At 40.0% G+C, this 25555-nt stretch overlaps 1 protein-coding gene across 2 annotated transcripts in view; it reads right to left on the bottom strand.

Moving 5' to 3' along the window:
- palld (palladin, cytoskeletal associated protein) overlaps window positions 1–25555 on the bottom strand; it is an 87091-nt gene that overhangs the window by 20563 nt on the left and 40973 nt on the right. For both annotated transcript variants that reach the window (XM_039692249.2, XM_089118586.1), the window contains exon 10: window positions 24585–24966. In XM_039692249.2, coding sequence (XP_039548183.2) covers window positions 24585–24966 — 382 coding nt within the window. The remainder of the gene's footprint in view (window positions 1–24584; window positions 24967–25555) is intronic.

Here is a 25555-nt window from a genome sequence, read left to right as displayed (position 1 = left end):
TTAAATAATAACAGCCTTCTGTCAAAGGTTACATGAAGTAACCCAATCAATTTTCTGCCAAATTACAAGGTTTGTTACAAGTGGAGATGAAGCAGACCCCTCAGCTGACACAAAACACTCGCTCATATTCCTGCACTTACACACATTCCTGTCTAATTCAGCTACATGTCTATAAAAGTTACTTACACAAATCCAGCTCCTACTGTTTTATGGGAACTCCAGAGAAGTGCTTCACTTTGCAATAAAAGTCACAATAAATGGCAAAAAAATTAAATAAAAACTAAAATAAGTAAATAAATATGCAGCATATGGCTTTAAATTATATACTAAGAAATGTGAGTTAATTGGAATGTGTATAACAACAGATCAACAAAACTCCTTAAATGTTCCAAATAATCTACGAGTTGTTGGTAAGTAAATTGTTCAGCTATATGCTGACTTTGTTGTTTTGTAATCAATATATTAGTTATTTGTGGCATATTAGTGTCAAAAGCTCATAGTTTACTAAATGATGTTTGTTCATGATTGAGGTCTATCATAGCCTATCAAGCCTTTGTTCTTATATGCAGAATCCACTTAATAAAAGTTTCAAATGTCAAACAAACGCACACTTATTTTTCTTTGAAGCCCGTTGAATTAATCTGAATCATATCAAGACAGAAGTTAGGGTTTCTTACTCTCCTCCACACCATAATGTAGAATCCAGAGCCGATGATGTTGTTCACACTACATAACACAATTTGTCGAACCAACCATCACATGAAGGTCAGACATACGCTTATTAGCTTTGAAGTGATTTTTTTGTCAGTGGCATTTGTGCCCCTATAAAACAGTAAATGTGCCCTTCATGAAATAATGGCAAGATTCGGGTCAGTGCGGATCGTGGTTTAATTAGTCCACAAATCAGCTTCTGTCCAGACTTTTGACGTCACTATCAGACACGGGCCAGTGTTAGTTCGCCGTACTAAACAATGAGGTCAGTGTATTCTCCCTCTTTTTAATTGAATCTTTTTCTCAGTCCAACTGCAGTATCTTTCAAATTTTTCAAGTCTACTCCTCTAAACATGACTGATACAAGCTGAAAATACATCCTGTAAACAGATTTTCCAGTGTTAACCTTAACCAAAAGGCTGTTGAATATATTCTGAAGACTAATACAAGAGCGATTTTATGCTAATAATGCGTGTCATCTCCTGCAGTCAGTTTAAGCATCTTTGATTCGTCTCTGTGCAGGAGTGGAGATTCAGCTGTTTTTAACCAGCTGCTATCACAGGAAGAAGCTTCAAGAGGACAGGAAGTTGTTTAGTTTAAATATTTGCCAATTAGAAGACAGTGTTTACAGAGCACGTCCTGCATTGTGCACATCGATGCGAGTGTGTCTGTTCGCAAGACATGCAATGAGAAAATAATGACTAATAAAGAGAAAAATAAGCTTATAATTTCTAAATTGTTACATGTTGCATTATTATTTATTGCATACAAAGAAATTGTATTAGGCTATGAAAGACTGAGAAGGACTTTCTCGCCAAATGTATCCTAAAACAGACAAAACCTTTGCTGCAGATGACAATGTGCTGGAGCTGAAATGTGCTTAATCCAATAGAGTACACAAACCAAGATCAACAAACATGTGGAGACGCACACAAACCTGGATTCAGCTATAACCCCACCCATCATCATGTCATCATCATGCCCTGGCCTGGACAATCCTCTACCTAATGATTAGTCCAACAACTTCAGTGCTGAAATATGATTGATTCAGGTGATTCATTCCATGTCAGTGTCTAGAGAAGTAAATGATACATTAACTGTCTAATTTAGGGCAATTCCAGCATTATGGATATGACATTTGAACTCATAATGACAGGTGAAATGTCTCAGAAAAAAAAAAATACTTCTTACAATATTTAATTTGGAAATGCATATTGTCAGGGCACCCAATCTGGGGAATAGACAGGCAAAATATGTTTTTCTAAATATATTTAAGCATCCCCAATATGCATGCGTTATGGATGTGACAGGAAATGACCATGTTTTTGGTGTATTGTTTGATTTCCTTTAAAGTCTGTGAACTTTTAAATCCAATGTATAAATATTGCGATCCACATGATGAATGGGTCTTAGCTGAACATAAAAATATCAATGCTTAAAATATATTTATTTTTATGAAGTGTACTATGAGGAAAACCATCGTTATGGATGTGACAAAAACCTGAAGACCCTGAAGACAAAAACCTGAAAAAAAAATTATCATGATTTCCACAAAAATATTAAGCAGCACAAATAAATGCACGCCGCGTTGGCTAAAGCATTCAGGATTGTGTTCCTGATTCAACAATTAGGCTAAACCTCTTTGGGAAGTTGCATCTCTGGACTGATCCACTTTAAATCTCTGCTACAACAGCCATTAAAACAGCACCCGTCAACGAAATCACAACTTTATTATATATATATATATATATATATATATATATATATATATATATTATATTATATTATATACTGTATATATATATACTGTATGTGTGTGTGTATATGTATGTATATATAAATAATAACCTTTAGATTTCAGATCATCTTTTTTTTTTTACCATAATAGTTTTTTGCTATAAAAGTTTGTTGCCTACTTATGTTATCCGTCAATGCATTATATACCCAAATGAGATTCACTATTTCAACCACTCAATCTTTGAATGCACTTTTATGCACATTAACATCTGAATTATAACCACACCCAAACCCTGTCAGCTCATGTACACTGACTGACTTCAGCTTTCTTTTATAGTTCCACTTCACTATGATCCAAAAACACCCTATAAACAGTCATACTAACCATTGAAACAGCAACTGATCTTGTTCTTTTAATCTGCAATCCACAGACCAGCCCTACAATGATTCAGAGTTTAAAGTTCTTAAATTGCAACAAGACTCATGTGTCAGGAAGAAAAAGTATCTCATCATGTTGCGGTATCGGACTTGCGTCTCTCACATTCCCTGTAGATGCTCATACACACGCACACATACACACCCTTCGAAACAATAGGTTACTGTCGTAACCCCGGTTCTCTGAAACATCGAGTGGAGAGATCCACCTATGGGAAGGGCATCCGTACCTGACCTCTGCAGAAGCATCCAATTGCACCAAGTCTGGCTAGACAGACAGAAGCGCGCGGCCAGTGCCCGATGAGGCCACACCCCTCACCCACGGGCATATAACATCTGGGCGCGCTGCTATTCCTCAGTAAGTATATTCGCTTCTCGTGCGGCAAGCGGGGCAAAGCTGGTGGATCTCTCCACTCGATGTTTCAGAGAACCGGGGTTACGACAGTAACCTATTGTTCTCTTTCATCATCTCGTGTTCGAGATCCACCTATGGGAGAGACATGGACAGCTCCCCGATTGCCCAATACACTCACAGTGAGGTTCTGAAGCCAGAGAAGGACGGTCACCTCGGGGAGGCGGTGCCTGACACGTCCCTTAATCATGAGCCTGCAATGGTGAAACCACACCTAACTAATGTGGACAAGCAGGACATGAAATACGCATAGGACACATGCGAGATAGTAACCCCAACCCACCAAGACATAATCTATACCCGAAAGGGGAAGAAATGATAGGTGACAGGAATGAACATGGCCAGTCAGCCCATTCACTCTTAATGGTATATATATACCAACAGGGTTACAGCAGGGAGGGGCTAAGACGACCCGACCCCTAGAACCGAATGTGCTACCGAGGTACTGGTGACATCCAGCCGGTAGTAGCGCACGAAGGTATGAGGAGAAGCCCAACTGGCAGCGGAGCAGATGTCCTGCAGTGACACTCCCCTAAACAGAGCCCAAGAGGTGGCTAAACCTCTTGTGGAATGAGCTCTGATGCCCCTAGGGGGCTGCACTCTCTTTGCTTTGTAAGCCATGGTAATAGCATCCACAACCCAATGTGAGAGGCGTTGCTTCAAAATTGGACTCCCTAAGTGAGGGGGAGCCCATGAAACAAAGAGCTGGTCGCTCTTCCGGAAAGCATTCGTCCTGGTCATATATGCCTGTAAGGCACGGACTGGACACAGAGCGTTCAGCCTCTGATCCTCTAGAGAGGTAAAAAGGTGGAGGGTGAAAAGCGGACAGCTCCAACACCTCCGAAGTGAACGCAGGGAAGCACTTCGGCATGAAGGCCGGGTTAGGCTTAAGGAAGACCTTATCTCCACTAAGAGAGAACTAGAGCACGAAGGATGAACCGAGAGTGCATGTAGCTAACTGATCACGTTTAGCAGATGCCAAGGCCAAAAGCAAAGCTGTCTTGAGAGACAGCAGCTTAAGGGATATACTATCCAAAGGCTCAAAAGGGTGTTGAGACAGAGCTTCCAGCACCATGGAGAGGTCCCACTCCGGGACAGTTCTCCTGACGACTGGCAAAGAGCGGCGTGCACCCTTCATAAATCTACGGATTAGAGGGTGCTGACCGACGGTCGAGCCCTCAAAACCCACATGAAAGGCTGAAATAGCAGCCAAGTGGACCTTAATGGTGGAAAAGGACCTGCCTTTATCCATGAGGTCTTGAAGGAAACACAAAATATCAGGAACTGAACACTGATAAGATGTGAAACCGCGCCCATCGCACCACCCCTCGAACACTTGCCACTTACAGCCATATAAGGGCCGTGTAGAGACGGCCGTGGCATTCTGAATAGTGGTGACCACACGCGGCGAAAGCCCAAGTGCGTTCAGGTTCGTCCTCTCACGGGCCAGGCCCAGAGAGCCAACCTGTCCGGCTGGGGGTGGTAAATCTCACCGTTGGCTTGGGATAATAGATCCGTGCGAACGGGAAGGCACAATGGCTCGGCGTATAACAGAGGGATTATCTCCGCCAGCCACGGTGCTTTGGGCCATCTGGGTGCTATCAGAATGAGAGACAGGCCCTGCTCTCTCACCCTGGCCAATGTGGGAATATCAGGCACAGGGGAGGAAAAGCATACAGGAGCACTCTAGGCCATGGGTGGGCCAGTGCGTCTACCCCGAGGGGCGCGTCCACGTCCCTTAGAGAGAAGAACATAGGACAATGGCAGTTTCCGCGCGAGGCGAATAGATCTACGCTCGCCCGTCCAAATCTCATCCATAGCATTTCCACTATCTGCGGATGAAGACGCCAATCCCGTAGATTGGGTTTCCCCTTGACAGCAGATGCGCCGACGTTCAGAATGCCTGGGACGTGAGTCGCGCGTAGCGACAAGAAAACCCGTCTGCTCCACACCAAGAGCTTGTGAGCTAGGAGGTGAAGTTTCGACGAGCGCAAGCTGTCCTGACGGTTGATATATGCCACAGCCATGGTATTGTCGCACCGTACCAGCACATGATGTCCCTGCAGGCGAGGCAGAAAATGATTCAGAGCTTTACAATTGGTAAAAAAGCTCTAAATAATGTATATGTGCTGAACGTAGTCTGTTTGGCCACAGACCGTTCACCGTTTTGCCCTCCTGGGTGGCACCCCAGCCTGTTAAGGATGCATCTGTCGTCACCACTTTCCGCATCGTAACCGCCCCGAGAGGGGTTCCCCGTGCGTAAAAGTCTGCGTTCTTCCAATGGCGCAGGGCTGCAGTGCACGCGCGCGCGTCACTGTAACCGAGCGGCAAAGGTCGCGAATCGGGCTGAAATGTAGCGACAAAACCCATTTCATGAACGCCCTCAACTTAAGGAGTCCTAATGGCACAACTTGGGTGGATGAAGCCATGAGACCCTGCATCCTGAGACATGTGCGATATTGCACTTTCGCCCCTTCTCTGAACTGTGACAGACAGCTCATAGAGAGCGAACGCGCTCTAGAGAGAGGCGCGCTCGCATGGCAACCGAGTTCAACTCCAAACCCAGGAAATTGACATTCTGACTGGGCGTGAGATTGCTCTTGCCCACGTTCACTTGGAACCCGAGCGATGTGATGTGCGCGAGCACACGGCCGGTGTCCTGCAACACCTTCTCCTTCGATTCAGCTATGATGAGCCAATCGTCTATGTAAGTCAGGATTCTCAGACCTGTTATTCTCAGAGGCGTAAAGCCCGCCTCCGCGCACAGACAGAAAGACCGGGGACTCAAACTGAGTCCAAACAGAAGAACTGTGAATTCGCAACATATGCCCTGGTAAGCAAAACGAAGAAAATTCCTGTGCGGAGGATAAATGCTTATGTGAAAGAAAGCATCTTTCAGATCGACTGATGTGAACCAGTCGTTCTGTTTTATGGCACGGGCGAGAGCGCCCTGTGTCAGCATTCTGAAGGTGTATTTCCTCAAATGTTTGTTCAACACTCGAAGGTCCAAGATAGGGCGGAGAGAGCCGCCTTTCTTTGGAACCAGAAAATACCGGGAATAAAAACCCTGGTTCATCAGATTGGGGGGTACCACCTGAATCGCTCCCTTGTTTAAGAGAGATGAATTTTCCTCTTCCAGAATGTGAGAAGCTTTCTCTTCCGTGTGAGAAAAGAGAATGCCGTTGAAATGAGAGGGTTTTACTGTGAATTGCAATCTGTAACCCTGCATTATTGTACGCATAACCCACTCGGGAGCCGAAACGGTTCGCCAAGCCGCTTCGTGACTCGCGAGTGTCCCCGCTCGGGACAGAGCAGAGCTGTGTCTTGAGACCAACAGAATTATTTGTGATGCAATGGCGCCATCTCGTGGGCACACTAGAGGCGACATGCGGGGGTTCGGAGGGGTTTCCTCTCTCTGCAGTGAGAAGGTTCTCTCTGCGGAAAGAGGTTTTTCCTCCGAAACGAATTTGTTAGATTCGTTATTATTTGTGTTTGTGTGTTTTGTGTTGGGCAAACACTGCGTGAACTGGGCAAACATAGTGTGGTGTACACTGTGCTAAACTTTACCCACAAGGAGCCCCTTGAAATTGGGGGGAAAAACACACATCTCCTGAACACATGAACTGGGCAGTCTCAAGTGCAGGCAGAAAATACTATCCATTTTTAAGGATATATAAGAATAGTTTGTTTAAACGTGTATTTAGTTATGTGTTGGGAAACACAATGACCAAGCCTTCCACACACACAACGTGCACTAGAAACACATGGCTTGCAGCCGCAACTGAGCTGTGCGAGCCCAGCTGGTTGATTTGTGAGGCAATGGCGCCATCTTGAGGGTAGACTCGGGGCGACATGCAAGGGATCAGAGAGATTTGCTCTCTATGTTGACACAGATATAAAAATCTGCACGAATTCATTTGATTCGTTTAATAATAGTTTGTGTTATGTGTTGGGAAACACTGGGGCAAGCCTTTAATAACTGGGTGAGGGAACCAAGTGTGTGCGGTGTGGTAACACTGCTTATGTACTTTCCCTCACAACAGCCCCCCTGTGGCTTGGTAGCCACGAGACCACGTCCCGACCGTCCGAGGGAGACCCCGTGTCTTTCGGACAAGGGTTCCGGGACCGGGAGAATACGGAGGGCTCGTGGCCCGTGAACGCGGGCTGGAGGCTCCCATGGTGGAACAGCAGGCGGGCTGCTAGCGTTCAGGGCCGCCTTCCTACTCATCAAGGCCCGTGAGACAGTGTTAACAGTCTAGCGGGAGGCTCTAGGCGCGCTTGAGAGCTTCGCGAACACTGGAAAAAACGTTGAAGAGTTGTTTCCTCAGGCTGGGCGGTGGTACCCGCGTTTACCCGTCGTAAATATTCCTATCCTGGTCGGTGGCGCTCTATGGAGCTGGCCACACAATGTTGAGACGAACGGCCGCTCGCTCACAAACTTCCAGGAGGATCGACTGAGGCAAAACCGCGTGAGCGCTAGCTTAGGGTAACGTTAGAAAGACCGCGTCATCCTCGTCGCCGGAACCGTACCGGTTCGTCAACGAGAGTGAGGTTTTCCCGCGAAGATGTCCTCTTCAGGGAATGCGGATTGGGCTGAATACCGCCCAAATATTTTATCTGTGGCGCTCCGGGAGTCCCCCGGTAGCGCGTCATCATCACCGTGTCCCCCATCCGAGTAAGAAATGCCAAGCACGGTGCGCTGGATAGTGCAACTAAAGCCGGCTTTGTAAAAAGCTACATGGGCAGCAATTACAATGACCGCAATTCTCCGGGTTCTCCAAAGCTTCTTGAGCGTGCTAAGCCCAAGCGGACCGCGCAGAACGAGAGGGTCCTTAGCGGCGATGAGAGCACCACACGCGGCCGGGCAGGCTCGTCGTGATGGACTGTTCCCCAGGGGAAGCGGCTGTTTAGACGGTCACATAGCCATGGGTGGGCCAGCGGTGAAGAACTCGGAAAATACGTGGCGGGCAGCCATGTAAGGAGGAGCAGGTGAAGGACAGTGAGAGCTCGGCGGCTCCGGATGCAAAAAACACAGCGGATAGGCTGAAGAAAAACGACTGTCACTCACGTCTGGCGGAGGCTGATCTGGCGATATGTCCTCCTGTAGACTCGAAAGTGGACAGCGTAACGTTAATCCAACCGAACTGTGTCAGTGCAGAGGTCGCGAGAAGCGAATGTCAACTGAGGAATAGCAGCGCGCCCAGATGTTATATGCCCGTGGGTGAGGGGTGTGGCCTCATCGGGCACTGGCCGCGCGCTTCTGTCTGTCTAGCCAGACTTGGTGCAATTGGATGCTTCTGCAGAGGTCAGGTACGGATGCCCTTCCCATAGGTGGATCTCGAACACGAGATGATGAAAGAGAACAGCCAATTCATTAAACAGAGCTCAGACTGCATCTGATCCTTCCATTATATTGGAGCGTAATAGCAGTGCTGTCATTCACACAACCAAACCGGACACTCATTCTCTCACCACTAATGTGCATAAAATCTTTTGGATTCTAGCCCCGTTACTGTGAACAAAACTTCCAGAAATGTCCAATAATTTTGGCTCGTAGCTATTCAAGAGGTCAACAGAGTACATAAGAGGGCCACATATGCACACACACACACACACAAAAGGTCTAGAAGTGCAAGTTTTCAAGCCCTTTCTCAGATTACATTGGTATTAGTAGAGTGTGTTGCAGCTTTTGGAGCAGTTTGACCCAGATCTGATCTCACAATGCAGCTCCCACCCAAGCCAACCGGCTCTACATGCAATGCACTCCCTACCAGACTCCTAGAGGAAATGTCCAACTTTCCATAAAGACGTCAGGCCAAAATAAAAAAGGCTTTTTCTCTTCTCCAGCTCCCACACTCTCACTTTCATGCTCTTTTCTCTATATTTCACCATCTTGCATTCTCTAACCAGACTCCTCTTCCTCTCTCCTTTGGTCTGTCCACTCTCAGTCCGTTCTGTCCACCTATGGTCTATTCGTTTACCTGGGAAGTACAAAACTGGAAAGCACTTTCAAACTGGCAAGCTCTAATCTGATTGGCTGACTTTATGCAATCAGGTTTTTTTAGTCTCCCTGTTTACAAAATATTGGGTTGATGCAATGAACCCTTTTGAGGAAACAATCTCTGGATTTTGCAAGGTTACTAATTTAACAACTAAAAGAAAATAAAATTTAGGCATCACAACAGAGATTAGTTTTAATAAGGCTAGTAAATTATTGTATCTTTCAAGATTAACTTTAAGTGAGTGTAAGATGACGGCAAGGTAAAATGCGCTACCGTTCAAAGATACAAAAATACAGTAAAACAGTAATATTACAATTTAAAATAACTTGTCTATTTTAAAATAATTTAAAGTGTAATTTATCCCTGTGATGGCAAAGCTGAGTTTTCAGCATCATTCCCGTCACATGATCCTTCAGAAAACATTCTAATGCTGATTTGCTGCTCAAGAAACATTTCTGATAATCAATGTTTAAAACAGTCGTGCTTATAGTTAGTATCCAGTGTGATGGTGTCAGTGCTTATAATGGGTTCTTCTCTTTTCTGTAGATGCAACACAACGCTCATATACTTACCCGAAACTTTTGAACAGTAGTTAAATATATGAAATGTATGCATACACACATATTGTGCATCCTGAAACAGTCTGTGCTTATTACTCTTGAGTGGCAAAAATTCCTGTTTAGTTTTTTGCCATTTAGCCAAATGTGTATTAAGGACTACTGTAGTTTGAGAAGCATGAATGAAACCTTTGGTCACAGCAGGTTGCAGGAAAAGTTAAAGCACTTCATTTTCAGACCCATTCACTGTTGTTTAGTTCTATTTCATTATTTATCTATAGTCAAAAAGTCTTGACCTGCACAGTCCATTATTCCCATTTGCTTTCACCATTTCTTCTCAGACCCCTCCCCCATATGTTTGCCTCTAATTGCATGCACAGCACATAAAACAGAACCAGACTGTTTTCTTTTCACATAGAATGTCTCATTGCATCTCTCTCTCTCTCTCTCTCTCTAAGTGGGTATATGCCTGGATTGTAGGAATGTGAGCTGAAGACATTCCTCTCCAGATTGGCTGAAAAGACATCACCCATCACCATAAAATGGGATTACCAGCAGGGTAAGGGAAAGTAAGCGAAAGAGAGAGAGAGAGAGAGACACGGGAGGGGTATGAGCAGAAGAGAAATAAACCCTAAACACAGCAAACTGAGCGACAAAGAGAAATGGGAGTCCAAACTATTCACTGCTGGCAATAAAACGGTTAGTTCAAATGGCCTTTATGAACCAAGACTCCACCAAGTAAACCACTACTTCACTCTACTGATGCCATGAGCGAAGTGCCAACCCATACACACATTAAAGTGCTAAACATTCAACTGTTCAAACTTGGAACACAAATGAAAAAGACAAAGCCACCAACATAACATCTTTTCCAGATATTTTGGAGGTTTTGAGTTTAAATAAACTACTTTTTTGCCAAAGCCCAATGCAAAATTAGTGATAACATTATTTTTACTGAGCAGAACATTTCTGAATTGTTTACCGTACCTATTTTATTTTATTCTATTATTTTCTGTTTTTAATTTCAAGTATCTTACTTCACTTTCAAATATACCATCTACTTGTTTTATCCTTATGCATCCACAACACATTAGTGGATTCAATGTGTTATCGGTTTATTTGTATCTGTAGTTGTGAGCATAGAATTATCCCTGTCTTTTCCCAATAGAAACATGTTGCAAAGAACTTGCCCTAAATATTAGGCTATACATTAAAAAAAAAAAACTAAATTACAAAATAAAAACAAATGTCAAAAAAGTAACAAAAACCAACTCCAAAGTAAATATAAAGTGTTAAATGGTTACATATCAACAGGTTCTCTCACATATCAATGGACATAAATAAGTTAGTTTTAAAATGCCCCATTCATCCATGCAAGTTACTCAAAAGAAAAAAAAGAAATAGTTTGTACCTTGTTTTTTCACCTAGGCAAAGTTATTCCCGTTGCATGTAGGTAATTCCTTACAGGTGTGTGTGTGTGAGTGTGTTTAAGGACTGCGGCTCAGCTGCTCTTGTCTTTATATTTGAACGCGCAGACACGCGCTGAGTGACGCGGCGTCTGCCTCTCCAGCTCTGCTCTGACTCACTAGTCTGTCCTTGTCTGACATTATAAGAGTCTTCCACAATACTTCCACAATAAAAGTCCCCATGCTCACCTTTATAATAACGCAGGCTATTTCATATTTAGGGCTGTGCAAAAATTAATTGCGATTAATCGCATCCAAAATAAAAGTCTGTGTTTACATAATATATTTGTGTGTGCTAATTATTTTGTATATATAAATACCTATGCATATATATTTAAGAATTATTTGCGCTTAAATTCTGTATATATATATACACGTATATATATATATATATATACACATTATCTATATTATATAAATATAAATATTTTATATATGAATAACACATTTTCTTAAATATATACATGCATGTGTGTGTATTTATATATACAAAATAATTATATACAGCACACACAATTGACACAAATATATTATGTAAACACAGACTTTTATTTTGGATGCGATTAATCGCAATTAATTTTTGCACAGCCCTAATATATATATATATATATATATATATATATATATATAATTTTTTATACATTTCTTTAACATTTGACAGCAGGTAAATGAAAAAGGAGTGTTGTAACACTTGTTTTTAAGTTTGATATACTTTTTTTTAAATTATAAAGTTATAAACTTTTTTTAAAACATCTACAACTTACCCGTAAAGTAAGCTGTGGTGTGATAATTGATTGTTTTGCTGAAAAATAATTATTATCCCATCTCTGATCATCACAAACATTTTAATGTTTAATGAGACAACGCTAGTTAAAAAATGCAAACAAGTGGCATATATTATGGAAAATAAAACTAATAAAATTGGAAACAAATGTAAAAATGTTACATTCCGCGGATGTTATTTAAGATTGTGCTTTTCTGTCATTTAACATTCAATAACAAGACTGAAAATCAAATCATAAACTAGACAAGACATTACATTTTTTTTTACCGAAAAGTTGTTTTACGTCCTGTAAATAATTCATATTTTTACAAAAACTTTTACTGTCACTTCAGGAGGGGATTGTCACATACTAAGCTCATATCTAATAGTACCCCCCAAAAAAAAAAAAAACCAGAAACTATTCTTTGTCACAATGTAGAAGATAATAATAAAATAAATCCAGAATGTTTTATATAAAACATCCAAGGAAAAATGTAAGCCACTTACATCACTCCTAATACATGCGCTTGTCTTGTGTTACTCCTTGTTTAAACCTTCAACTAAGATAACATCTCGCTCTTGGAAATGATATGAGTCTGTTTTAAAAACATCCTCTATGTAAACTGAACACGCACTCAATAGGCAGACAAAAATGCTATTTTAAAATTCTATTTAAAAAAATTTTTTTTTTTAATTCATAATTTCACATATTAATGAAAAAAGTATAAGATAAAAACACGGTATAAACCTTCTAATTATATTTTTTGGGGTGGGGGAGTTATCTTTGAATATCTGCCAGGCTTATTTTTTTTCCCATCAGTCAGTCTCTTTGTTTGAATTTGTTTGAAGAGATTGTTTTAATCTGCGGTTTGTTTACTCAGATAAATCTGTATATTTTGAGATGTGTAGACACAGAACGATTCTTGGATAATTTCTATATATCCAGTAGATAAAGTGTTCTGGCTTGTTTCCAGCCTCTTTATCCCCCCAAATCACTTTCTGTTCTTGACAATTGTGTTCTGCCATTTTATTTGAGTGTGTGCGAATGCATTCCGACTTATTTTAGACTAATGGGAGTATAGACGCTGTTATCATTTATATAAGGATGTGTAATGTCTATTTTCAGAAGTGCTCTGTATTATTCCCTCTCCTGGCTCACTTGGGTGCTTGTGTCAGGGGCGCGGATGAGTCGCCCCTTCAACGCTCATGGTAATCCTCAGGAGTGACTCATAACATCCAGTAAAGAGCAACAGATATCTGCTTGTGTCAATCACTATCAAGCTTTTTTTCTTAGAATCATGTATATCTGTCTTTTTACACTAAAACCCTATTTAAATACTTTAAAGGACCGTTTAGTCAAAAATGACAAATTAATGTCACTCTCATAACTTTTAAGCTTCCCAAAATAATAGAAAACCCCATTTGCAAACAATTTAATTGAGATGTAATTGAGAAAGTAATGCTTGAGACTGTGAGAATGTGTCATAGATAGTGTTTGTGAGAGAGACATACTCACTATTATATGTCTCATATGCTAAACATCTCTGTCCAGACAAAGACAGACATATTTTTCAAAATGTTTCCAAAGTTTTCTTCTCTTGTGTTCTGTAGAAGAAAGTAAGTCATTTGATTTTTGAATGTCATGAGTGTGAGTACAGATTTAAATTATCCCTTTAAAAATGTTGTTTTATGTCAAACTATTCATCTAAGAATTAGATATTAAACTTTGAACTTCCAAACCATCATCTGAGCAAACATTATACTTCTAAATGACTTCAACTAGTTTCTCTTCTAAAGCACGTTGTGTCTTTCTTTTACTTTTTCTCTGCAATCATCCAGTAACAGATTTTTTTCTTTTTATTGAGATGGCCTGTTCTGGACTCTCTCTTCCATATTTGGAAAGCTGCTCTATTCCCAGTGGGTCACTATAACACGGTTAGCCAATGCAGTGCTGAGTCTCTGAACCCCTCAGCCAATCCCGCATCCCCTTCATCTCCTTATAAGGACTGCACATAGTCAATAGTGCTCGCCTTCCCTCTGGCCTTCTTGGCCACACTGTGCTGCTTAATCATTCTAAAGTAAACTGGCGGTATTTGTCAAAAGCAAAGCTAATGTTTTTGATCCAAAAGTTATAAGACTCTTTTTGTAATGCTGGGGTTATTAAAATATGCATTTTATATCATAACCACATATAAGCATCAGAAATATTACTTTCAGGCCTTTCAGCAAGGATGCATTAAATTGATCAAAAGTGACATAAATACAATAAAAAAATAAATAAAAATGTATTCATCAAAGAATCCTAAAAAAGTGTGATATATTTTGTCATATTTTCCAAACTATATTAAAGCATAATAATAAGGCATGTTTCTTGAGCACCAAATCAGCATATTAGAATGAATTCTGAAGGATCATGTGACACTGAAGACTGTATTGATGCTGAAAATTCTAATATAAAAAAATGATTTTAAATTGAAATAACATTAATATTACTATGTTTAAAGCATTTTTGATTTAGTAAATATTTTAGAAATTCTTTTAATGCCAGGTTCAGATTACACGATTTTAGCCCGATTTTGGTATGATCCATTTGACGTAGGGTGTCGTGGGGATTCGTAAGCGACAACGTGCGTCGCGACGCAAGATTCGATCGTATCATCTCGTATAGTGTGTCATAGTGGGCAACAAACTACGTCGCATCTGCGATGCTTCGCGACATCACAACAAACAGACTAGCATGTTTATTTTTTTTAACGGTCATCCATGACGGTTCCGTCACATGTATGAGGTTGACCAATAGGAGCAAAGAAGCTTTTCCATACACAACTTTCAAAAATGGCAAAACGAAAGAGAGACGATGGTGCTAACGTTAAAACTAAAAGTAAAAATATATAAGAAAACAATATTTTACCCCAAGTTCTCTTTGGAGGATTGACAGCCCATACTGTCCTCTGTTTTACTGTTTTACTTTTTTCTGAACACAGGACAGCCAATACAACACTCTCCACTTCATCCATTGTTTGTTTACGTTCGTTTCCGGAAGTCACTCGCTACTAGTTTCGCCTTCTCGATGACATCAAGCGCGGCGTTAAAGACGGTCAGGAAGCAACGTGTAGTCTTTTTGAAAAAGATTTTTGGAGTCAAAATCACGTAATCTGACACAGTGACTATCATAACAGACAAAAAAAAATTGTGTATCTGAACCAGGCTTACCGACCCCAAACGCTTGAACAGAAGTTTACTTTCAGGCTACTTGCCAATTAGCTACCTTGCCAATTAGCAATTATCAGTATTTTTATGAGCCGCAGTTGTATTGTATATAAATAAACACAAAATAAAAAAGTTACAGTCCACAGTGGAAACACTGGGTTAATTTCTTAAAATGAAGCTCGCAAGTCCAAGAAAAACCTATTTGTGCTATTTATCAGCAGAGGTGCAAGAATGATAGGAAAATGTTTGGTGAGCTGTGTCACTCAACAAAACTTTGCGCAATAAACTGAATTTTCCTGTAGAAAGCGTCTCTATATGCTTGTTTTCTTTTGGATGTGCTACTAAACCACACGCAACGCCTGTGCAAGAAAATGATTGTTAATACACCATTTGGGTCTTTACGAGCAACACCTCATAAACAAACCAGCTTTGAGAAACAGCGCTGAGTCACACGCCAGAAATGCAACTGGCTGACCAGTGCTCCACGGATTTAACCATAATGCTGGGCATAACTGCATGGTTTAAACACAACACCCGTACACCGTGACCTCAGTGCTAAAGCTTTATCGGTCTTCACCACCATGACTATTTGAACTAACAAAAAACTGACCCAGGCTAACACAGTCTCATCCCAAGAAGTCATATAACTGACGTCTTGGGACGTCTTTTGACCATACGTCAACATCCGCCTTTTTAGGGTACCCTTAAACGTCGGTTACATGACGATCCCGGGCCGTCATACAACTGACGCTATACATTTAACGTCGGTTAGGTGACAGGGTAGGTTTAGGTCTGGGGTAGGGTTAGGATCCGATAACGTCATCTAACCGACGTTTAAGGGTACCCTAAAAAGGCGGATGTTGACGTATGGTCAAAAGACGTCCCAAGTCAAAAGCATCGTAAGCAAGATCCATTCGTTTCTACGATCAACTTAGCTCACAATAGTTTTGAGAAACGCAGCCCGGAGAACCTGACTGCAATAGGGAGAAGAAATACAGATATGGGATATGAATATTAAAACCACTTTCATTGGAACTAAATTGGTCAGAATATAACTGGCACACTACCACAATAACCACATCAGCACTGTAAACATCTGAATCTAAAAACCCCATGAGTTTGAGAGAAAGCTAGTGTGGTTGTGGTCAAGAATAAGAGAGCTCAATGAAATGTGACCAGATTGTTTGAGACCGACCCTCAGTTTGCTGCAGTTGTCTCAAGTGTCCATGACAACAACCCCACAGTGGCTCATGGAGGTTTGTGGCAGCCTGTGCGGTATGGCAGCAATGCAGTCGGCATGAAGATAGCAACACACAGCACTTCAGCGAGGATTAAAGACTTCCTTTCTCATCTGTTATCCTTTCTGTCTCGCTCTTTATCTCTGTCTCTCTTTTTCCCATTTACTTTTGCCACTATGGCGATCCACTAATCCAGAATAAACAAAAATCCTGAATGTTATGTTGAGTAATCGTTTAAATATAAACACATAATGAGTAAGGAGGTAAATTATTGCATCATTTTCTTCAAAGAGACTTTGTAGGAGACATTCTGTGTCTGTCTGTCTCAGCGACATGTGATGAATCGGTGAGGATTCCTGGCTCCTCCGGTCATGATCCAACCCTCACCCCAGAGCCAATGGTGCATTTATACATCACTCTGGTACTTTTGGCTCAGGAAGTGAAGGATTATGGGCTCACTTTCTATCCCTGGTGTGGCTCTGACAGGATACAACACCTTTTACTTCCTGGAAAAATGTAAAAGGGTCTGCTGTCCCCTTCACCTCTACTACACACACCCGTCATACGTCACTAAAAGACTGATACAGACAAATACGGATTCACTGTCACAGATGTTTGATGCTGAATCTCATGACAGTAATATGACAAAAGAATAATATCTTGGACAATTTTCAGACAGACAAAAGAGTTATTTACAGTAATTGTGCATAACCAAAGCATCATCCTGATTTCCCCTTTTATTTTGCTGGATTTTAAATGCAAATTTATTACTTCAGTGTCACGTGATCCTTCAGAAATCATCCTTTTGATCAATTTAATGTGTCCTTTCCGAATAAAAGTATTTATAAAAGAAAAAAGAAAAAGAAATTCTGACTGACCCCAAACCTTTTAACGTTAATGGAAACCAGAGTCCGCTTGCAACAACACCAATAAACTTTTTTTTTTCCTTCAGTCATGTCTCATCTCGCCTAGTGGTATAGTCTTCACCAACTGGTATCAGATCACTTTCAGTGCTCGCTTACTTTTTAGAAATCTTCAGATATTGGTGGAGTGATGGTATCACATAACCACTACTATGCTGATGCCAAGAAAAGATCCAAAGCCAAACAGACAGTACATTTACGAAAACACACCCTGTTCTCATGAAGAATTAAAGTAAATTTGATCCAGTGAAAAAAAAAGATGCTTCAAACTCGAGGATTTCAGAAGGCTCTCACACAAACCAAATCCAGCTTTAATTCAAAGAGGCTTTTGTGAAATGTCTCACTATTTTAGCACACACATTTATCAACCTGTACAGTTGATATCAGATACCACCTGCTGCGTATCATTAATTCATCATACACATATAAATACATACAGAAAATGGACATATGCAACGGCAAGTATACCCTGGAGAATAATGGAGGTAGTCTTCTCACTTTCTCTCTCTGTGTTTCTTTACAAGCTCCAGGTGTTATCATTCCAGTGTGGTATGGTCTTTACACAGTGTGAAGCATGTTCCCATAAAACCCCTGTGATTTCAGCCCAACATGATCGTAAATCAGAGGTGCACATAACCATCTATCTTCTTACACAGATGCTCCTCTGAAAATAAAACTGGCTGTAACAGGGATTTAGCTGTTCAGATGAATGTCACAAATTGAGTAATATGCCTTCATTATAAGCTTAATTTTATGCCATATTTGCCTCAAAACGGACCCACAATGCCTTTCCTCTAGGTCAGCTGCAGGTGAACACCCTGTTCGTTCATACCTTCCTCTTTTTAGGGCTATCTCTCTGTCCCTTCCTGTGCTGAAGGACATTGGGCCCTGTCTATGTCATCAAAGTATGCCAAAACACACTGCGTGGTTTCCTGTATGGCGTGTATCCCCGCAGGGTGTAGCGTCAGTGGCAGGGAGAGCGATCAAGGGATCGAGATTTGAGCATGTTAATCAAAGTGCATAGTGCAAAGGTGTTAAACGTTAAAGGATGTTCACTCAACACTTGGTTAGAAACAATGAACAAGCACATGTAATTCCCCACCAACATAAATATGTTTAAATAATTGGCATACACTATTAAAAAAATATTGGTTTAACTAAAAAAAAAAAAGTAAGTTCATTGAAATAGAAAAATAGAGTTAATACAATGAAGGAGATTGATTTAATCATCAGAAACTCAAAATATTATGTTATCTGAACTACATAAATTATCTAAGTTGATTTGACAAAAGAAAAAATGTTGTGATAACAAATCATGAAAATATATTTTTACAGCTACTAATATATAATATATATTTTAATTATTAGCTGAGTAAGTGTTTCTATGTGAGTCTTGTATTTAATTTAGCACTGAATGTCTTAAAACTCAGTGCTTAAAAAAATTAACTTAAAATAAACTTAAAAATAATTTTATTTTAAGTAAGAGATATAATCAAATAAAAGGTTAGTTCACCCAAAAAATTAACTTCTGTCATCATATACTCATCCTCACAACTGCATGATTTTATTTCTTCCGTGTAACACAAAATAATGCATTTCCATGCACTTGCAAATGAATTTGGACTGGGACATTCACACTTCAAAAATGTTGCAAAGGCAACATTAAAATCATAAAAGTTGTTTGTGTGCTTTTAAAGTCATACAATAATAACAGACTGAAATTTAAGTCATTATTCACTGATTCACAGCAACTTACAGTAATCATTGAGTTGAACTCGAAAACTGTATTTGATTCTGATTCGTAAAAGAATCATTCAAAGTTTTGTGAACTGAATCATCTGATTCATTTAAAAGAATCTGACTCACAATAAATGAAACAAAGTTACTTCTCTCATGAACTTTCAGTGAATAACTCGAATATAGTCTATGAAGACTCGTACTATACTTCTAGACCACTTTTAGGATACATTTTTATAATTTTGTAGCTTGACAGCCACAGTCTTCAGTCATTTCATGATATGGAAAAGAGTAGCCGGAATTTGTGTTGCACGTAAGAAATTAATTTGGTTTGGAATGAGGGTGAGGAATTTATGACAGACTGTTCATTTTTGGGTAAACCGTTCAAGATGGACTAGATATATGACGAGAAAAGAACAACATATTTGCAAGCAAACAAACAACTGCCTCAAAATAAAGCTTTAGCTTTAGCATCAGATTGATTTTAAATTGCATTTTATATGACATAGCTCATATTAAAGCTTGTTGTGCCAGCAAATGTCCAAGGCCCATCGCTGAAACATGTGACCAGGGGAAGTTTATCACCCTTTTACTGGTTTACCCAAAAAAACATGACCAAACTCATACCAAGACCAAGCAGCAAAGTCATACTTTCCACTTGTCCTCTAATTGCTTTGCGGCAATTCTGCAAATAACATAATCACATATGTAATTGATAAATCACCGTACCGCTGAAATAAAGTTGAACTAAAGGAGAACTCAAATCACAGGGGACCTGTAAAAGATACATGTCTGCAGCTACAACGTGGTCTTAAATCCCCACTTCATCATGCTATTCAAAGCACTAATGTGAACAGCAAGTATGGGAATATCCAGAGGAAATCAGCTGGAATGTGTAAACGTGTTCGGAGGGTCACAAGGCAAGGTTCAGGTCTGTTTGTACCAGGACGATAACATGTCACATAGCATGTAGAAATGACCTGGGATAATTAAACAATTAGGAAATTCCTGTTTTTACAACCAAATGACATGGTGAAGTGACCAGTGCTGGATTGAGAGCAGTTGATGGGGTGGAGGTTCTCATTATCTGCTCCCCATTGCGTCGTTTCTAGCGGTTGATTTGTGACGTTACGGTGGAAAATCTTTTGGGGAAGCAGCTTTTTAAGGCAACAATTTGCAGAAGCTCAAGCAAAGACAGGGTTTTGCCAAACGGCATGCCATTTAAACCTCAGCTTGGACCTCGTCCACAACTAGAAATAATTTTCCTTTCATAGCTAACACATGCCTGTCAAACCCACGCACATATGCGTTATTCACACTCAGGTTGCATAAACCTATTCTTTGTTTTACCTTTCGTTTGAGAGGTCGTCTGCTTGCTCATTTGATCTGGAATCACAGAACGGATAGGGAGATGTATGGAGAAAAGTCACGAATAAAACCACAAGGACTAAATGTGGCCATGTATTCCCAGTACAGCATACACAATACAAAGCTTGCCTTTTACATGATTTATTGTGTACACAAATAAGAATGCACACAATTGACTTTTTTTCTCTTTCTTCCCAACATCCACCCACTAAACACACACACGGTTGTAAAGCATAAAAGGCATCTAAATTAAAACGGAAATCAGCCAATAGGCACGTACAAACAGCTCTTAAAGTCTTTTCAAACAAATAAGTATTCCTGTGTAAAGGTATGACCACAAGAGCCTAATGTCACATTCACACACACAAACATATTTCAATGCCACACACAATCCAGACAAAATTACAGAGCTGAACTACATTTATATATGAGACTGACTCTGCCTAGAATCAACAAAGAGTCCCTCCCTCTGAGACACTTTTGCTTTTATGTTGCTGCAGTTCACGTTTATGTCATCCTTTGATCATCGCCAGAATACAAGCTCATGTAACAATGCTCTTTTACTTTGCTGTAAACTACAACCTTAAATAATATGGTAAATGTTATGTTGCTTATGTTTGCAACATGTCATCCACTTCACAGTTTACATCATCACAACTGGAACTCATTATGTTAAACAATGATGTTTTTGTAAAATATCTTGTTTTAGATTATATTATCACTATCATGTGATTATGTATCTTTATTACATTTGTCATATAAACATCAAGTCAGTAAATAGATTAATGTAAGTCCACAGATCTGCAGTACATCATATTAACTGCTCCAGGTTTGTTTCGTATAACAAAAAAGGGGAAAAAGACTTATGATTCAGTGAGGTAAACAGCAGCTCTGAATGATTCACTGACTGGGGATTCTGAACAGAACGGGTTTTAGCGTTTACAAGCTTGATCAGGTCAGGATAGGGAATGAAAAACTGAATGTCTTCATTCAGAGGCTACAAAGAATGCCAGTGCAATGGCCAAACACATCTGGCGCATGTTTACAAAGAAAAACAGTGGAAAAGCAGCCCAGCATAAACGCACTCTGTGTGCATGAATCTTTTAGACTGATTTATTAAAAAGAATCTATTTTGAGTCATTTGCTCAGGAATTGGATATCAAGGCTCGTGTTGTGTTCACTGCTGTGTTCGGGACACATTAGCACATGCTGTAATGAGGGAAATAAGTTTTCATAACTAGATTGTAAATAATAAGATTGTCACAAATGTTTATTTTCTGCATTTGTGATTTTAGTCACAGTTTTAGGATCTCTATGCAGCTTCTAAGTTAGGACTGGTATAACTTGGAGGGTCACTGGGAATATTTGCAGGCATGTAGGTACTGGCTTGCCCTGCATGTTAATGTCATGCCCTTGGGCAGTGCACTTAACCTTATCTTGACCTTAATCATAGGGATGTTGTCTTTAAAAACTGTAACAGTGTTAGTGAGAGTCAAATTGCACCTCCTGAGTAATCTACAGCCAACTATCTTGAGGCATTGAATATTACACCAAAATCCACTGTCAGATCAGAGCTCACTATAACCCATGATAAATGATGAAAAGAAAGTACATTGTATGAGACACATCTACAAAAGATCCTTCTGAAATCTGTCTGGAGTCATAGCACAACTGCTAACACATATGCAAACACATACCACACACATCTCCCAGTGATTTATGGCAAGCAGCAATGCCCGGCCTCTGACATGGTGATAAAGGGACGGAATGCATTTGTTCTCTAAGTGGGGCTTTCCCATTAAACCACCTACTGACATATAGTACGTGGGCAGCTGGGGTAGTAAATCACAGAAACATTGGTAAATGTTAACACTTTTGTTCAGAATCGGTTCATTTTACTTAAAGTATAATGTTTTAAGGTTTGATGTTGGTAGGATTTATACAAAATATTATAAAATATGCCAAAAGGAGCATGTCAAATAAATGGTAACACGTCAAATAAACCCAAATTTGCAGTATTCAAGATGACTCACTGAGTCCATTTGGAAATGGACAACACAGCTAAAATCATATGGTTATTTAACAATATTACAGTAATGTTTTCTTATGCTCTTATTTGATCAAAAATGCAGTAAAACAGTAATATTGTAACATTATAATATTGGCATTTAAAAAAAAACGTTTCTTTTTGAAAAAAAAAAAAGATAAATCACTGACCCTAAACTTTTGAAGAGTAGAGTATTTTTCCACATTAGGGAGGAGAAGGTGGTATTAGTGGGGGGGGATATTTTGATTTTGGGTGCATTCAATAGAATTAAAATCAGTGCAGGATGATTCATCAGAATTTTGGTAAATTTCGGTAAACTATTTAAAGGGATACTCCACTTTTTTTTTTTTTTGGGAAATAGGCTCATTTTCCAACTCCCTCAGAGTTAAACTGTTGAGTTTTACCGTTTTTGAATCCATTCAGAATATCAGTAACCAAACAGTTTCTGGTCTCATTGACTACCATAGTATATATTTTGTCCTACTATGGAAGTCAATGAGACCAGAAACTAAATAAATATCTAAATATTTATCTATAGTAGTCTATCTATAATAGTCTAAATATCAGAAGAAACTAAATATCATAAAATCATCTGAATGGATTCGAAAATGGTGAAACTCAACTGTTTAACTCTGAGGGAGTTGTAAAATGAGCCTATTTCCAAAAAAAAAGTGGAGTATCCCTTTAAGGTTAAACTTAGAAAGGAACATGAGTAAACTCAACTTAAAATTACCTTTGTTTCACCTAACAAATAGTCAAAACAATGGATTATATTAAGTTTAATTTTTGAAAACTTATAAACTTGAGTTTAAAATCCAAGACTCATTAAGACAATGTAGTTAAAGAGAAGAAATTAGTTCAAATAACTTTATGGGACTGTGACGATGTACTGTAGCGTGTCCTGAATTTGGAGAGTTATATGCGTGGGTTCACATGTTTTGTTGACCCTGGAACATTCCTGTCTTAAAATTTCATAAACAAATCCCTGACTTAAAGGGATAGTTCACTTTGAAATTAATTTTTGATATGTTTTAGCTTACCTCAAGGGCATCCAAGATGTTAGTAGGTGTCTTTGTTTCCACAGCATTTTCAATTTTGATATTTTTAGGTCAAACCATCTTGTTTGTCAGTCATATAATGGAGGTATATGGGGTCCTCCCTCGGTTCACCTCAAAGAGCATGCACAGAGAAGTCCAAATTAAACATGATTTAATGACTCGTAAATGTAAATGCACATTGATGGCCTGAGACACGAAACGAGCGGTTTGTGTGAGAAAACGAACAGTATTTATATCGTCTTCCATTGCAATTTCCTGTATATCTAAATATTTTTAGATCTTCACAGTGAAGGGCAACACTTCCGAAATCTCTGTGTAAACAATGAGTGACGTACACGCGCGAGAGATCACTTCCGGGGCTTTCCGGCGCTTGCACAGACAGAAGCACCCTCGCCCTCAAGAGTACTTGGAAGTGACTGTGATTACAAGAGGTAAAAACGATATTCTCACACAAACCGCTCGTTTCTTGTCTTAGGCCATCAATGTGTCATTAAATCATGTTTAATTTGGACTTCTCTGTGCATGCTCTTTGAGGAAGACCCCATTGAGCTCCATTATATGACTGACAGACAACAACGGTTTGGCCTAAAAATATCAAAATTGAAAATACTGTGGAAACAAAGACACCTACATCTTTAATGCCCTTGAGGTGAGCTAAAACATATCAAAAATTAATTTCAAAGTGAACTATCCCTTTAACATAACTTATCCCTACAATCAGAAGGAAATGATAGGTGAATAACACTGATGTAGAATCACCTAACCCTGGTTTTAAGCCTAAACTGTAAACTTGTCCCTCAAATCTGATTGGTTGATTGAAATGGTGTTCCAAAATCAACAAAGATGCGGATCCACAAACACATAGTACTTGGTGAAATCAGATTCTGTGACGATGCACAAGATTCAGCACCAGTACTCACAGTTTAGGTTTGGGTTTGGTGGGGAGAGGTGGAGCCTTAACCGCTGAAGGTGATGGAGGTGGAGCCGCTGTTTCCTTCACACTTGAAGGTGATGGTAGATTCTCGTCTGGTGGCTTGTTTAAGGTCTGACCATTTTGTAGAGGTCTGTTGGGTAGACTTTCATGAGGATCTTTATCTGTGGAGACCTGAACAGGCAATGCGGTGATGCTGGGCCAGATGTCCAGCTCGTTGATCTGGAAGGCCTCAGCACTCGGTGGGGTTTTGGGTGGGACTTCCAACAAACTAATCTCAGTGGGTGGAGGAGGTGGAGGCGGGAATGATTGGTTGTCCTCAAACACACTTTCGTCCCCAGATACACCGTTGCTGGGAAACTCTTCTGCAACTAGAAATACAAGATAACAGAAGACATACAGCGCTCATTATAGGGTGAGAACATAATCCTTTTCCTATTAAGTGTGTTGAAATCCAGTTGGAAAATTTCAGTGGAATAAAGAAGGAAATAATCTGGTCTGTAGAACAACTCATTACAAAACACAAACACACATACAGTGGGAGAAAAAACAACAACTTATAATAACTACGGGGTCAACAGTTAATCCACACTTAAAATGTGATCCTTTATTAGACATGAAATCTGGCTTAGATTGTCTCAGATTTACTTAAATGGCTCTGTAGTAGACTTGAGGCTCGAGGACTCCTGGAAATATGAGTAAACCCACTCCAGCACATTGTGTAAACATTCATCCCTCTTCTGCCTTTACCATGTGACACACACAGCTATCAGCACATACTGCATCCTCACTCCTCACCCCACACTCAGACCTTGGAGTGATGTAGACGGGACATGGCTGGTTGACCTCATGCAACTGACATGTTTTCAAGATGTACCACATTGGGCCCCATAACATGTCATCAAAAGATCACTGACGGAGATCCTACACCTTTTTTGGAGCGGGTATTTTGCTTTGTAA

This window comes from Pimephales promelas, chromosome 13 (assembly GCF_988280905.1).
Source record: "Pimephales promelas chromosome 13, fPimPro1.hap1.1, whole genome shotgun sequence".
NCBI classification, from domain to species: Eukaryota; Metazoa; Chordata; class Actinopteri; order Cypriniformes; family Leuciscidae; genus Pimephales; species Pimephales promelas.
This window is presented reverse-complemented; position numbering and strand designations above follow the sequence as displayed.